Source organism: Haliotis cracherodii, unplaced genomic scaffold, assembly GCF_022045235.1.
Source record: "Haliotis cracherodii isolate W230 unplaced genomic scaffold, xgHalCrac1.p SCAF_4, whole genome shotgun sequence".
Taxonomy (NCBI): domain Eukaryota; kingdom Metazoa; phylum Mollusca; class Gastropoda; order Lepetellida; family Haliotidae; genus Haliotis; species Haliotis cracherodii.
The window spans coordinates 38,351,534-38,367,831 of record NW_027266297.1 but is presented as its reverse complement, the minus strand read 5'-3'; the positions used below and the strand labels follow the sequence as shown (position 1 = coordinate 38,367,831).

Here is a 16,298-nt window from a genome sequence, read left to right as displayed (position 1 = left end):
ACATTCCCTTCGGCAATTTCACTAATAGCTGAAGGTTATATTGTAAGCAATCCTAACGGAAGCATTAGTAATGCACGCTCGCGGCAACATCGTGTACGAACAATGCCTACAATTAACTAATTACTTCACGTGTGCCAGGAAAGCACCCATTTGTGTATGGAATATTCTCCGAATAGGTGGTACATCCTGTTTCACATAATGGTTATGAGCAGCGGAAATTGTCTGAGTGGGTCGTGTTTAATGTGTTTTTTTCGCAGCTTTAAACCAGTGCTTTGTTTGTGTCTCTGCACCGTTATGTGTGTGTTCTCTAAAGCAATAGTCCAGCTACATCACGGCAGTATGTAAACAATCGCGTCTGAACCACACAATCAAGTAATTTACGTCGCGAGCCTCGATCCACGTAATCGGGATAGATTGAGATGCAGTCAACGAAGTCACCAAGTTTCACCACCCGATCCATTTACGACAACCATATTGGTGTCTGGGGACATATAGTCTTACCAGTCCCGATGGAATAGGATGACAAGAAATCAACGAAGTCAATCAGTTTCAGCACCCGATCCATTTACGACAACCATATTGGTGTCTGGGGACATATAGTCTTACCAGTCCCGATGGAATAGGATGACAAGAAATCAACGAAGTCAATCAGTTTCAGCCCCCGATCCATTTACGACATTCATATTGGTTTCTAGGGACCTATATTTCTGCCAGTCCCGATGGAATAGAATGACAAGCAGTCAACGAAGTCAATCAGTTTCAGCACCCGATCCATTTACGACAACCATATTGGTTTCTAGGGACCTATATTTCTGCCAGTCCCGATGGAATAGGATGACAAGCATTCAACGATGTCAATCAGTTTCAGCACCCGATCCATTTACGACAACCATATTGGTTTCTAGGGACCTATATTTCTGCCAGTCCCGATGGAATAGGATGACAAGCAATCAACGAAGTCAATCAGTTTCAGCACCCGATCCATTTACGACAACCATATTGGTATCTGGGGACCTAAATCCTTACCTGTCTCCATGGGTCCATATGTTTGTATTGCTAAACATAAATATATGGTTGGAAAGTATACTGTATAAGATATATCGATATACTGGTCAACGTTGCAAACCGTGAGGCCACACACAATGTCACCACCTAATCTCCCCGTACTGACCACCATTATTCACGTTTTCGATTCCGTTATTTTACAAAGTTATAAAATTATCAAAAGACAACATTCAAATAAAATGTGCTATGAGAAATATTCGTTTCGGACGGTGATACACACATTGTCTTTTGTACACCTCACAAACTACTCGTGCACGTGCAGCCGTTCACGTCTGGTGGTGTTCAAAGTGTGAATTTCAGTGGAGTTTATTTAGTTAAAGAATCTTTCACTTTGAGAGACATTATACTTGGAAAAGATCACCCTCAATTCGTAAATCAGAGTACATCTGAGGTAACGGTATCATTGTTGCTAGTTCACTGAAGCGTATTAAAATCCCCCGGCAACGCCCAAAGTCAGTCACAGATTGTTCTGCTGCGAATGTTGATAAAACAACACCTATGTCGAATGTAAAACAATACTTCCTTTCGGATATTAATTAAATTTACTTTCTAAAAGACCCTGTTAAAAAATATTGTTCCGTTCTCAAATGACTAGTTCATGTCGTTTATTGAAATAGTCACATTTATCAGAGACCGTTTATCGGTATATGGTATCTACCATTATGTTAGGAGCGGGCAGGAGGAATGAGAAGGTACGTTATAGTGGCTTCCTGCCTCTCGCAGTTTGTGATGTCACAATTTAATTTAGCTGCATTCTCGATGACTTGATCATTGCGAGCTTAGCCAGCTGTGTTTATTATGACAATGTCACAGGAAACATTATTCACTTTTTCTTTTCAGGTTACAGTACTATACAAGGGTCTGGTAACCATGGAGGCAACCTAGGAGGTATAAACAATGGCAGAATAAACCTTCATGGTAAGTATACAAAATGTTTCAAAATGGTTAAAAACATTGTAACAAACATGACCTTCCAATATTCAGCCATATTCGATTTATTCTCTGATCGATTTAAACTTAGTCTCAGCTTAGATTTTTAAGAATAAAAACTAAAAAGACAGCTTTTAAACATCTACCATATTCGACGTAATAAGCGCCCACCGCGATATTTGCTAATATATTGGCTAGTGAACAATCCCAATTAGCACCCTTTCCGATTGATCAGTGTTCACAAGACTTATTGATTCGCGTATAATACGCAGCGGCACGTGTGGGCAATTAAATTCTGGAAAAATATATCTGTCGTATATAAACATTTCAGGCTGTCAGCATAAACCTCGAAATTTATCCCTTTTTTTTCACCAAAATAATTTTCTAATAAAGGCCCCCTATTTCTAATTTTGAGAGCGCCCTGGGCGCTTATTACGTCGAGTACGGTATTTGGTTGTTTTTTCAATGACCAGTGCAACCAAATTCTAGAGTGATAACAACTGTAGCCTGATAATTATGTTTTTAAGTATTCACATGCATTGGCTAAACGACTGATTGTGGTTAGGAATGTGTTTCAGGTAGTTTTTTCTTGCACTTTTCGTTGTTTTAATAGCGGTCCATATTCCAGGTTTCATAAAAAGCATTCAATCAGTGTGACATAGGCATAAACGAGATATCACTGTTGATCAGTTAATCATACTGTGAATTTACCCAGTCCTATTCATAGGCGGATCCCCAGGGGGTGTCCAGGGTGCAGGAGTCTGCCCCCCCCCTGAAATCCAAATGTAGTATTTTGTAGGTAGTAAAATTGTCTGAGAGGGGATTTTGATGGTTTGGTCCCCTCTCTTTTAAAAATTCTGGGTCTGCCCTTGCTATTGATGCTTGCTGGCATGTGTTCATTTTTGATTGATACCTTATGCTGGGTATTTACAGAAAACTATGGTTACCGTATTCGACGTAATAAGCGCCCCGCTCTAATAAGCGCCCACGGTGACATTTGATAAGATATTGGCTAGTGAACAATCCCTATTAGCACCCCTTCGGATTGATCAATGTATACAAGACTTATTTATCGCGTATAATACGCACTCATGTGTTATATGCACCCTTAATAACGGGCATTTAATTCTGGAAAAATATATCTGTCGTACATAAACATTTCAGGCTGTCAGCATAAACCACGAAATTTATTTTTCAACTCTGTTTTTTTCACTAAAATAACATTCTAATAAGAGCACCTATTTCTAATGTTGAGAGCGCCCTGGGCGCTTATTACGTCCAATACAGTATCACAGACTCAAAAGGATAATTAAATTTAGGTTTGTTTTAACCATAGTTTGTTATAAGCATATCTACAGCATATATACAGCAAAAGGACGGGACCAAAAAACAGTTTGTTTTATATGTCAGTTCTTTATAAGCGTGTTCGTTATAAACATAGTTTAGTGTACATATAATTTTCAGACTGTTGAAAAAAATGGATGTCACAAAAAATACCTAGTTGCAAGTGTGTGTTTTTAAAAAATATTTGGGCTCATAGTTTTAATAAAAAATATATCCAGTTTAGCTGTAGCTGAAAAATACCAACTCTCCATACAGAATCCCAGCCACCCAGAATACAAATTGTCAGTCCCTAATCAATTCAAAAACATATCAGTTGATATGTAAATGTAATGCACTGATTAGTGTATAGATTTTCCTTCTGAATATGTCAGCAATAACTTCAATGATAAAGGGCAGAGATCATAGTCCTCGTTGTTAAACGCCATGCATTCAAAGTCATAACATTCTTATCATGAAATAAATCTTTTATTTCCCAGCACAAACCTATGATAAATATGTATTTACTGATAAGTGTATGCTTACAAGCCTCATATTTCTGTTATATACCTTGGCCCATGTGAGCTTTGGTGAAAATCTTACCCCACGTGGTGTTTGTGTCAAATTTCCACATTAGTCTTGATAAATCTCCTTACACCGCTGAAGAAAGCTGTAGTGCACATAGCAGTGTTTGTTTTTACGTATGTCTCATAAGCAGAAATTTAATCTGACCGTCAGTAAATACACAACAGCCAGGGTTGACGTTCAGTTTCAATGTGTGCTAATCATATCAAGTTATAGACTGAAGAGGTGTTAGTGTGGGGTGTTTCTTTGTGGGGTTGGAGGGTATTCTAAGGCTGTGTTACTGTGGGGTGTAGGGTGTTTCTTTGTGGGGTTGGAGGGTATTCCAAGGCTGTGTTATTATGGGGTGTAGGGTGTTTCTTTGTGGGCTTGGAGGGTATTCTAAGACTGTGTTACTGTGGGGTGTAAGGTGTTTCTTTGTGTGGTTGGAGGGTATTCTAAGACTGTGTTACTATGGGGTGTAGGGTGTTTCTTTGTGAGGTTGGAGGGTATTCTAAGGGGGTATTACTGTGGGGTGTAGGGTGTTTCTTTGTGGGGTTGGAGGGTATTCTAAGGCGGTGTTACTGTAGGGTGTAGGGTCATTCGTGACCAACTCGTGTTATTCCGGGACAAGCCAAATAGGAACTCGTGCCCCTCTCATGGCAATTTTTGCGACCTGGTTCCGTCTGAGCACAAACGGGCTAACCTAAAACAATTGTCAACTCGTTACGTAATGGTTCACATATATTTCCCCATATATTATATATATTTCAGATGCAATTTAAAGCACATCAGGACATGCGGAATTATACAGTATGATTGAAAACATTTATCTGTGTCTTTGGTATATTTTTAGCTGCAAGACATATGTAAAATCAGGGACCATCTATTGTATGGTCTCTGGTAAAATCAAAAATTATTTCTTTGACGAATAACTTGAAATCACATGCGCATTCTGATGGGTTTGTCGTATTTTCGCACATAACATTCATCCATAGGGGGACGAGTCTTCTTGCAGGTTACGGAAAGGGGCGAATGGTGACAAATGGTGTAGGGTGTTTCCTTGCGGGGTTGGAGGGTATTCTAAGGCCGGTGTTACTGTGGGGTGTAGTATGTTTCTTTGTGGGGTTGGAGGGTATTCTAAAGCGGCTGTTACTGTGGGATGTTGGGTTTTTTGTGGGGTTGGAGGGTATTCTAAGACAGTTTTTTTAACAAGCAGTCTTTGATGACATATTTATTTATTAGAATTGACTTCTATATGTTTTTGCATTTATTGAGTTGTGAACATAAAAAATGGTGTTTGAGAATATTTAAACAGTATGCACACTGTTTTTACATTTATTCGTCCATAAACACACAAAAACTATTGAATATGAAGTCAATTGAAGTACATGTTCCTAAAAGGATATTAAACATGTTGCAATTTGTATGCAATGAGCAGTTGAGTGTACGCAATATATTCATATTTCAATCTACCCTTGCTAATTGTCTAGTAAATAATTAATCTGTAACCCACAGACTTAAGAGTGTGGTTTTGCGTCGCTTTTAGCAATATTCCAGCAATATCACGGCGAGGGACACCAGAAATGGGCTTCACACATTGTACCTATGTCAGGAATCAAACCTGGGTCTTCGACTTGATGAGCGAACACTTTAACCACAAGGCTACCCGACCGCCCCCACAGAATTATGAATGAGAGACCTATAAGCTCTCCTTTGTGGTGATTAGATTTAGTTATTTGTGTAGTAGTGTGTGCCATAGTTATGCCATATGTGGTGTTCAGTGTACAGCGCACAGACCACAAATCAGCAATTTTGGTTGTGGAGAGTCGATGGATGGGTGAGCAGGTGGATGGGAGGGCTTGTCTCCTTAGAGTTTCTAGGGTCCTGCTCACTGAAACACATGTTACATGTGGTGTCTTTGTTTGAAATATGCCTTTGTTCACCCAGCAATGAATGGGTACCCGGTAGGATGAGATGGTGGTGTGCTGCTTGGGTTGTCGTGATACTCCCCAGGAAGCTGAGAAGTGAAATTTGAGTGCACGCTGATTTATGACAGGGATAACAAAGTAGAACTTTGAACAGTAACCCTGCGTATTTGATTAGCAAATCAGCAACTTATTATGAAATTATACACAGGCATTCCGTCAACCTTGTCAAACTCCACGATGACAGTTACATCATGATCATTTGCCATCACACTTTCTTGTGGAAGTATCGTGGTATTTTTGAGTCCTATACAGCTCTCGAACCCACACGACACCAGTTTGCAGGGACTAGATGAATAGTGTTTTTAAATATTTAACTTAAATACGCACATGTGTAAAAACTAGTGGGTAACAGAAATTTGAATACCCAGATAGAATTACTGATACCCAATGATTTTAAAATGCATGGGTTAAATACCCACAACACCAAAAGCTTATCTGGAGCTCTGATATTTCCATTTGAAATAACCCCACATTAAGTCAGGTGTAGAGAATTCCATTTTGTATCTCAACATGCTAAGAAGAGCAGGCACGGAGTGGTTTGTTGTCACGTAAGTGATCGGAGTTACAAAATTTAGTTTTCAGATATTCATATGATCCAAGATCAGTCTGTGACTTGCATGCTAATAAGTTCCTCCCATAACTCATTTCCTGCTCAATTCTAATCCATTAAAACCCCCAAATAACCATCAAAAGGATATTCTAAAGACAGCAAGGTACCTGAAAGTTGTTAAACCGGGGAGCGTCAAACTGATGTCAGTAATCTCAAATGTTATGACATACATTTGTCCAAGCTCGGTCAAGCAGACATGTACACAAAGCCGTGCCGGTAGCAAGAGTTTGACGCAAGCTCAAGAGCAGAGTGTATACAGACTTTTCTAAAGGACGTATACACTGTTATACACATGCGTATGCCCATTGTAGGAGGGGTGCTTTCTGTATTGTACATAAACAAGTATTGGGCGAGTGAAAAGACCACTACTGGCTGGTATTGTGGTTTATCACTTTATGACCCCAGTGGCCTCCCATACACACAAGGATCAATACACATTTTAATTACAAGAATCCTTAGTTGTCAGAATGCCGTTACATGGGAATACAGTCTTTGTGGAGCAAGTTTTATGCTGCTTTAGAGCATTGAGTATATCTGGTGCAGCGCTTTCTTGTCCTAGCATGTGGGGATTTTACTTGTGAGAACTCATTCTGGATATCTTGTGACAGTTTTGAAGATCTTGGAGTTTGGAGATTTATGATTATTAGTTTGTGGATTCCTTGCCGTGTGTACTATGTGTGGTAATTCTGGGAGGAAAGATCGTGGAATTGTATATCAAGGGCCCAAGGCAGCATGACAGGTGAGTTGCTCAATTGTGTATTGAGTGGGAAGGTAAACAGATCTTATGAATTATTTAGTGTTGGGGTATTCACAACAGTACAAAAGTACGTCAGTGATATTTCTGGAGACATAAAGACATAAGTACATTCAAGAACATTTTCATTAATTTGTTATTTTTTATGGGTCATTTTTCTGTTATAATAGCAATTTGAAAACACTCTTCAGGACATTTTAGATCAAAATCAGCCAATATGCAAGACTATGAACAAATCTCAAACTCTTATCAATGCTAAGATAAAGTCGTTAAATTGTTTCAATTTATTTCTTAAACAATCTTTGCTTTACAGCTTTAGATTTCACATGTTATAAAACAGCTTGTTTATTTATTCCTAGATGTTACAGAATAATAAGACCAGAGCAAAATATTTATTTTGTTTTACGACTGAGCAAATTTTGCAAAACTATGCTTTTAAATGAGAAAATTTAAAATATGCTTATCTTGAATATAATATTTGTTACTTTGTTTTAACCTATTTCAAGAAATTGTTTTAGGAAATTGAAGCAAATATCCATAGATCTTAGATGAATTAGTAATTCAAACCTCAAATCAACTAAAACAAGTGCTTGCTTGGCACCTTGAAATATTTAATGTGGGTGTCAGTCATCAGGGTTGGATGCAATTATTTTAATTAGGGGGATATAAAACACGTATTGCTGCTTGTTAAAACTAATCAAAATTGCATGTTACATATGAGTGACATTTATATTATGGTGAGAAATACACCCAGCATTTAGAGAATGAGTGATATTTTTTAACCAACATTGAAATGCCCATCTAGAATGGGCTTCTGAGCACATGCAATGATATGACATCAGTAACATTCTTGGAAGACAACAGAAGAGTGCCAGTCAGGGAACCCCATGCCCTTGTGCGGACCCCCAGAATTATTACTGATAGTTCCCTGGTCTCGAAAATAAATACACATGGAAATTGGATTTGACCCCAAAATTACAAACGTTATCAAAAACGTTACTCGGCTGCAAAACACTCCTAAACACAATGTCTAAAACACAAATGTGATACCAACATCAAATACATAACCATCGTATGACTATTTCTTGTTTGTTTCATTTATAGTCGCCATCCAACATGAGTGTATACTTTGTTTTGCCTGGCAGTTTAGTAGTGTGATAACACTGACTGGTATGAAAACTAGTATATGGGAAGGTCACTTATTATGTTCACCCTTCATTCAGGTATTTGTAACAAGTCTCTTGAGGCTTTATTAGATAACATTTACCTTTCAGAGTGCTATAGCTGTCAGGACTCCTCAAGTGACATCCTTAAGTCTCTGTGAGATCAATTTATTGAAAGCTTTTCATTTTGTTTCACATTCACGCAAGGTTAAAATCTTAAATCAGAAAAGGTATCTTTTAAACATAAAAACATGGCATAATGGGTAAGTGTTTATGACAGATTACAAGTCATTGAATGGATTTGCTATCAGTAAATATAGATAAAGTATGTCTAAAGTGTTGTCCAGCTATTGCGGCTAGTGATAAGATAAGGTGAATTATTGCAATTGCTTACCCTGCCTGGACTTGCAGCATACACTCTCAGGGAGGGGCCAATATCGATAGTTATCTTGTCTTTAATGGACACTCTCTTTCAGCACGACATGATGATCATAAAGATTTAAATATTATAGCTGGCGCTCTGTTGTGCTTGTTCTGTTAACTCACCATTATTTGCTAAGCTGTGTTCAGAATGTTTCTGAATGTGTCATGTTACAATGTTTTCCTTAATTATAGATTTTGGGTTCAGTGTGAAAGAATCTGCAATAACTGAAAGTAATGGGTATTAGCTATCCATACATACTTGCCTCTTGACATAACTACCCCTGGGGGTATAAGGGCTGGCTATCGATACAGATCTTAGAGATGGATTATTGTTAACTAAGTACCGCTCAATTATCATGAATATCGGAGAAGTATCTTTGAGCACATACGCAAAGAACAAAATATGCTAAAGAAATCAACATATTTCACTCCACTAGTGAGTGGTGGCGCATTTATTCAGGGATTACTCAGTGGACATTTGAGATATCACAAAGAGAGTTACTTTCCATCTTCAGAAATTGACATTATTGACAATAACAAGTCTGTTTGGGTAAATCTAAACTTAATTTCTTCACAATAGTTTATGTAAGTTATCGTCGATGACACAATTTTCATATCAATAATCGTTACTATTTCTTCCCATCGATGATAATTCCGATTCTTTTTGCCAAACCTGGGGTGTATATGCATCAGGGATTTATCTAGGATTACAAATTAAGTGCCCTAGGCTGGCATATTGGGAAAAATTAGTTATTTTGTTAAAAATTTAGAATTTTATTCACATTTTTATTTTCGGAAACCCTGAGGTATTTAGACAAAGCACCCAATGCAATATTGTAAAACTAAGCATAAGAGCCTCTAAGTCTTCCTGTTTTCTGGTCATGTTATGGGCGAAGTCACCTTTACAGAGCCATAACATTAGTTGTTAAGCAAGAATTCAGAATTTTTGTCTCAATTTCTCATGACATTTGGGGCCCGATTATCAGCCTCTGAACAAGTCCAGATGTATCTCTTGACAGTGAAACCTTGTTAATATGGACAGTACTGTACTATTGCTGGGACGGGTAACTTGGGTACACAGGTCTGGTGGGTACTAAGCAGGACCTGGGTACTCACAGGACTACCAGGACCTGGGTACTCACAGGACTACCAGGACCTGTGGTTAGTCACGTGATATATTGTTTAATGACAATACGTATCTAAAACTCTATGGTCACACTACAAGTCAGTAATGTTCCCATTTCTTTCTGACTATGCACCCATTCCTTCTGACTTTTATATGCTTGAAAAAAGATAAAACTTCATGCATTAAACATTAGTTCATATGCATGACCAGATCCTTTTATATGTGTATCTAAATACATTTTGCCAGGGCTACGGTCAAACTTTTGCCTATCGGACAGTTTGTTATACATCTCTTGAGACCTACAGCTGGTACCCGGGTAGGGTCGGGTAATAGGGGGTCGGGTACCCGGGTAGTCAATTTGGACTCGTCCCAGCCCTATACTGTACTCAGTTAACGTGTCCATCAGGTTACGGACCAACAGGGTCCAGACTAACACATTGTCAAGACTACTGACAGGGCTCACACTAACGAGACGTCTCTGTGTTAGCAAGTCTCATCAACTCGGACTCCATTAGTTGTAGGGTCCATGCAGAATTATTATCGGAGTAATGATCAAACATCAGCACTCTGCTTTTCTCAAATTCAAAGCTCTATATATTTTTCTATGGTTTTACTGGCATAAAGAAGATGTGCAATATCATTGTTGAAAAGATGATAAAACAAATTGTCATGAATTGGTGATAAACCATTTTATGACCTACGTGGCCAAACATATCTGGGTTCATAAAAATCATATGTGTCCTAGGGTCATATCGCGTCACGAGACAACAGTGTATTGTTTTCACCATCCAGACGGCATTGTTGACATCATTTGAATCTTATTGTGAAGGGAGTTCGGAATGACGTCACACTAGAAATGACAACATAGCTGAAGATTGTTGACATCATTCGACAAATTGTGGTTCCGCTGCTGTAGGGACTTGCTGTCCTTATAGGTAAACACTAAAATTCATCCCTGTATGTAGACATCTTCTTCAGTAATAAATAGAACATTATATTCGTGTTCATGTCATACTATGTTTACGACACTTGTGCCTAAATTCCAGTATTACCATCGCTACCACTCGGGAAATTACGGAATTTAGACACTTGTGTCGTAAACATAGTATGACATGAACACGAATATAATATCCTCTAGTAGTCTCCTTTCATGGGTCTCCATGTGCCTTATTCTTGTGCTAACACGCTTCTCCTGGCTGATATGATTTATTATCTACTGAACAATGGTGTGAAATTTCAAGTGTTTTTTACAGGCATGTAATACGGCATGTTCAACAGCTATGAACTTAGCTTGAATATTCATTAGTTTCTTGTGAACTTTCTCTTAGAATGGATGGATGGATGGATGTAGGGTTTACTGGATTTATGAATAGATGATTGATGGATGTCTGAGTGGATGGATGGATGATAGCAGTGTATAAATTCCCCAAATTTCAATCAGACAACCAGCTGGCTACTTTGCCAAAGTTACCAGACCAGGTAAAATATTGTCAGTCCAGAATCTTCTACAACTTGATATCAACATGCTGAAGACTCACAGTGTTTAACGTTTACAGATATTTTACCTCTTACACTGAATTAAAACTAGAATACTTAGGTTGTTTGTTTGTTGTTAAATTACGCACTCAGCAATATTCCAGCTATGTGACAGCAGTCTGTAAATAACCGAGTCTGTACCAGACAGTCCAGTGATTGACATCATGAGCATCGATCCACACAATTGGGATATGATGACATGCATCAACCAAGTCAGCGAGTCTCTTACAGCAAGTGTGGGTTGCTGAAGAACTCTTCTAAGCCAGATCTTCACAAGTGAATACTTAGGTAATTTAGGGAATACAATAACAGGCCGACCATCACATGGCATCTTTTCAAAACTGCCAGTCTGTCTGTTGATGAAGGGGTTGTAGAGTGGATGGAGGGGTGTCTGAGTGGTTGGATGGATGGATAGGTGGTTGGGTGGATGGAGAGGTGGTTGAGTGGATAGAGGGGTGGTTGAGTGGATGGAGGGGTGGTAGAGTGGATGGATGAGTGGATGGAAGGGTGGTAGAGTGGATGGAGGGGTGGATGGAGGGGTGGTAGAGCGGATGGATGAGTGGTTGAGTGGATGGAAGGGTGGTAGAGTGGATGGTTGAGTGGATGGAGGGGTGGTTGAGTGGATGGAGGGGTGGTTGAGGGGATGGATGCGTGGTTGAGTAGATGGTTGTGTGGTTGAGGGGATGGATAGGTGGTTGAGGGGATGGATGGGTGGTTGAGTAGATGGTTGTGTGGTTGAGGGGATGGATAGGTGGTTGAGGGGATGGATGGGTGGTAGAGTGGATGGTTGAGTGGATGGAGGGGTGGTTGAGTGGATGGAAGGGTGGTAGAGTGGATGGAGGGGTGGTTGAGTGGATGGAGGGGTGGTTGAGTGGATGGAAGGGTGGTAGAGTGGATGGTTGAGTGGGTGGTAGAGTGGATGGAGGGGTGGTTGAGTGGATGGAAGGGTGGTTGAGGGGATGGATGGGTGGTTGAGTAGATGGTTGTGTGGTTGAGGGGATGGATAGGTGGTTGAGGGGATGGATGGGTGGTAGAGTGGATGGAGGGGTGGTTGAGGGGATGGATGGGTGGTTGAGTGGATGGAGGGGTGGTTGAGTAGATGGTTGAGGGGATGGATAGGTGGTTGAGGGGATGGATGGGTGGTTGAGTAGATGGTTGTGTGGTTGAGGGGATGGATAGGTGGTTGAGGGGATGGATGGGTGGTAGAGTGGATGGTTGAGGGGATGGATGGGTGGTTGAGTGGATGGAAGGGTGGTAGAGTGGATGGTTGAGTGGATGGAGGGGTGGTTGAGTGGATGGAGGGGTTGTTGAGGGGATGGATAGGTGGTTGAGGGGATGGAGGAGGGGATGAAGGGGTGGTTGAGTGGATAGAGAGGTGGTTGAGGGGATGGAGGGGTGGTTGAGGGGATGAAGGGGTGGTTGAGTGGATAGAGAGGTGGTTGAGTGGATGGAGGGGTTGTTGAGGGGATGGATAGGTGGTTGAGGGGATGGAGGGGTGGTTGAGGGGATGAAGGGGTGGTTGAGTGGATAGAGAGGTGGTTGAGGGGATGGATGGGTGTCTGAGTGGTTGGATGGATGTAGAGTGGATGGATGGGTGGTTGAATGGATTGGTGGATGAATGGAGTGCAAAATTTGGTTGTATTTACTCAAGCATTTCAGACAGGGAGACAACTTTCACATTTTAAAGAATGTGATTTTGTTTGTTTGAGGTGGTACAAAGATTAAGCTCATTTGATATGAGAGTGAGACTTTGTCTAAGCCATAGATTAGGGTTTCAAGGTGAAAGCTTTACACCCTGGTTGTCTGACTATGTATGTTGCCTTATTGTAAAGATTTATTTTATTGATGGAAAATCAATAAATGTATGATGTTATTTATATGCCATATCCACAGTATGGTACAAGCAGTGAAGTAGCTGTACTTTTTACACTAAAGACACAGCTTATTACTGATTACAAACTGTGAAAGGTAGAAGAATATATAATGGAATATAAATGATAAATATAATCTTACCCTCATGTCTTTTCAAATGAAATTTTTAACTCGCGTCAATAAATGTTTAAAACTCCTCGGCAAACTTCGTAGTAAGCCAATCGGGTAAGGTTCTTTATACATCACACATGGCTGTAAAGGAACAAATTTGTAAATAATGGTTAACATGTATGTAACACCTGTGTAATATAAATACTCTAGGCCTATGACCTTTAAGAGCTTGAATACAGATTGATTGAAATAAATTTCAAACACAACTAATCTTAATCGCTGCCTAATTCGTATGTTTACATCCCCTGACTGAAAGGGAATCCTGTTGGCCAAAGTGAAGTCACAAGTAGGTATAAATCTGTTCAAGGGCATATCAAGGTACCCTGACACCACAAAGCTGAGTCAACTAGAGGCATGAAATATGTCTACATGATATTACCTGGTTGTCACGTCCACCAGATATAAAGTTACAGATAATGCAGGGTTCTTCTCATAACTCAGAATTAGGTGTTCTCTAACCTGGGACTACTGCAGTACATCTTGTTCTTGTTGTACTGCAGTTCTTGTTGGTAGCTGGTTATCGCCTAGATTCTTATAGATGATTAGCATGACATATTTACAGCTGATATGTCCACCTTTCAGTCTGAGGGTTGATGAGGCAGAAGTATTCTAGAATTGGCAGCTTAGAATATGATACTTACAAATGTTAGGATGTGGTACGTATATACTACTCAAAACAAGTTCAAGAACACCTGATTCTTTCACATTACTATAGTTAATATGTTTGTTTGTTGTTTAACGCTGTACTTAGCAATATTCCAGCTATATGTCGGCGGTCTGCAAATAATGGAGTCTAGACCAGACAATCCAGTAATTGACATCATGAGCATCGAGCCAGACAATTGGGATACGATGATATGCATCAACCAAGTCAGCCAGTCTGACCACCCGATCCCATTAGTCGCCACATTGTTACACCCCCTATCACTTCACATTTCAATGGAGATAACTGTTAGGGCATACAAATTCTATTGTGATACTGTAGTGAGTTTAGGCGAGGTGGAATGCATTTAAATGTCATGTTCATGATTATTGCACTTATATACCAATGTGCATGCATGTGCGTGGATGGTTGGTAGGATAGCCTAGTGATTAAAGCATTCGCAAGACCCGGGTTGGATTCCCAACATGGGTACAATGTATGAAGCTATTTCTAGTGTCCCATGCTGGAATATTCCTAAAGGCAGCGTAAAACAATACTCACACCGTACCCCTTTAGCAAAGTCTGGCAAACGAACTGTTGATGAGAAACTTGGTCAGTACAAATTCGAAATTTGAGATAAAAAATCACCAGACATGTTGATGTACCGTTTAAAATGTATTTTTTGTTCTGCTAGGCATTGTTTTATATCCAGGGATTAAGATTACCTTGTGTATTTTCTCGTAACCTCAACAAGCAAACACATTCATTTGCCATTAAACAGAATCCAGTAGGACTTTTAATGACATGATTTCGCCATCCACCGAACCTAATCAAAGTAATCAGAAACAGAAATTGTTTCACCTAGATCAGTGACATGACACTATGCTGTTATAAATGTTAAAATATATTGAATAACAAAAGGAATAATCCTAAAGGAATGTGCTGTAGGTATTGGACATTATTACCAGCACTGGTATGTGTATGATCAACACTTTATCATTATACATAACACAAAGACAGATCTTATTGGCTACTCACAAGTCTTGTAATTTTTTTAATTAGATAAAGCTTCAGTCAACTTCCGTGTATGCATGACCTGAACGTTTTATACGTATGCCTAAATACATTTTGCCAGGGCTAGAGTCAAACTATTCCCAATCGGACACTTGTACCCATCTCTTGAGACCTACAGCGGGTCCCCGGGTAGGGCCTGGTAATAGTGGGGTGGGTACCTGGATAATAAATTTGGACTCGTCCCAGCCCTAGGGTGGCGCTTTATTAATGATCTTTTGATCAGGATGATCTTGATTATCGTATTTTCATGAGTATAATGCGCACCCCCCTCTAGAGGATTCAGTATTTTGGGGGGAAAAAATTGAGTATTATGTGCAGAAAAAAATTACACCGTACTCTTTCAGCGATCTCCGGTAAACAAACGGGTGATAAGAAACTTGGTCAGTACAAATTTGAAATTTGAGATTAAAAATCACCAGGCATGTTGATTTACCATTCAAATTGTATTTCTTGTTTTGTTTTACATCCAGGGATTAAGATTACCTTGTTAATTTTCTCGTAAAACAGCAATCATTTAAGAATTTTGATGCAAGGATTGGGAAAAATTGTATCTGAAACTATTTTTTTTTAACAGGAATAATATATTCCAATATCATGTTATTTACATGCAGCTTTAACTAAATATATTTAAAATATTAATAACCCTAAGCGCAGCACTACTGCCAGTTATTTTATTTCACATGGAACAATTTGACCAGTCCCCGTCGAGTTTCCCGCACATGTGATCGCAAAAACTACATGTTGACATCGAATCATCAAACTACTACAAATATGACTTTTAACCAGTCAAAGTATGGCATTTATGATATATCTATCCATTCTCTGTCAACTAAATGTTCGTTTCAAGGTGCCAATATCGGTAATCTGACCGCGGTTGCTGTTAATAACAATTTTGCCGAAATTAATTAAAACCACATTAAAGGAATTTTGAAAAAAATTAATGAAATAAGTTACAAATATAAGTCCAGATATACAATGAATTATTTTAATAACCATACAGCGTAATTACATGATTAATTTGCATACTTTAATATGGATTTGTTGACATGGTATTTCCGG

At 39.2% G+C, this 16,298-nt stretch overlaps 1 protein-coding gene across 2 annotated transcripts in view; it reads left to right on the top strand.

Moving 5' to 3' along the window:
* Positions 1–16,298, top strand: part of LOC139480443 (probable 3',5'-cyclic phosphodiesterase pde-5) — a 108,713-nt gene that overhangs the window by 26,880 nt on the left and 65,535 nt on the right. The window contains exon 3 of one of the 2 annotated variants that reach the window (XM_071263519.1): positions 1,906–1,983. In XM_071263519.1, coding sequence (XP_071119620.1) covers positions 1,906–1,983 — 78 coding nt within the window. Of the gene's footprint in view, positions 1–1,905; positions 1,984–6,884; positions 7,217–16,298 lie in introns of those variants that run through there. The other variant, XM_071263520.1, reaches the window with a different exon arrangement.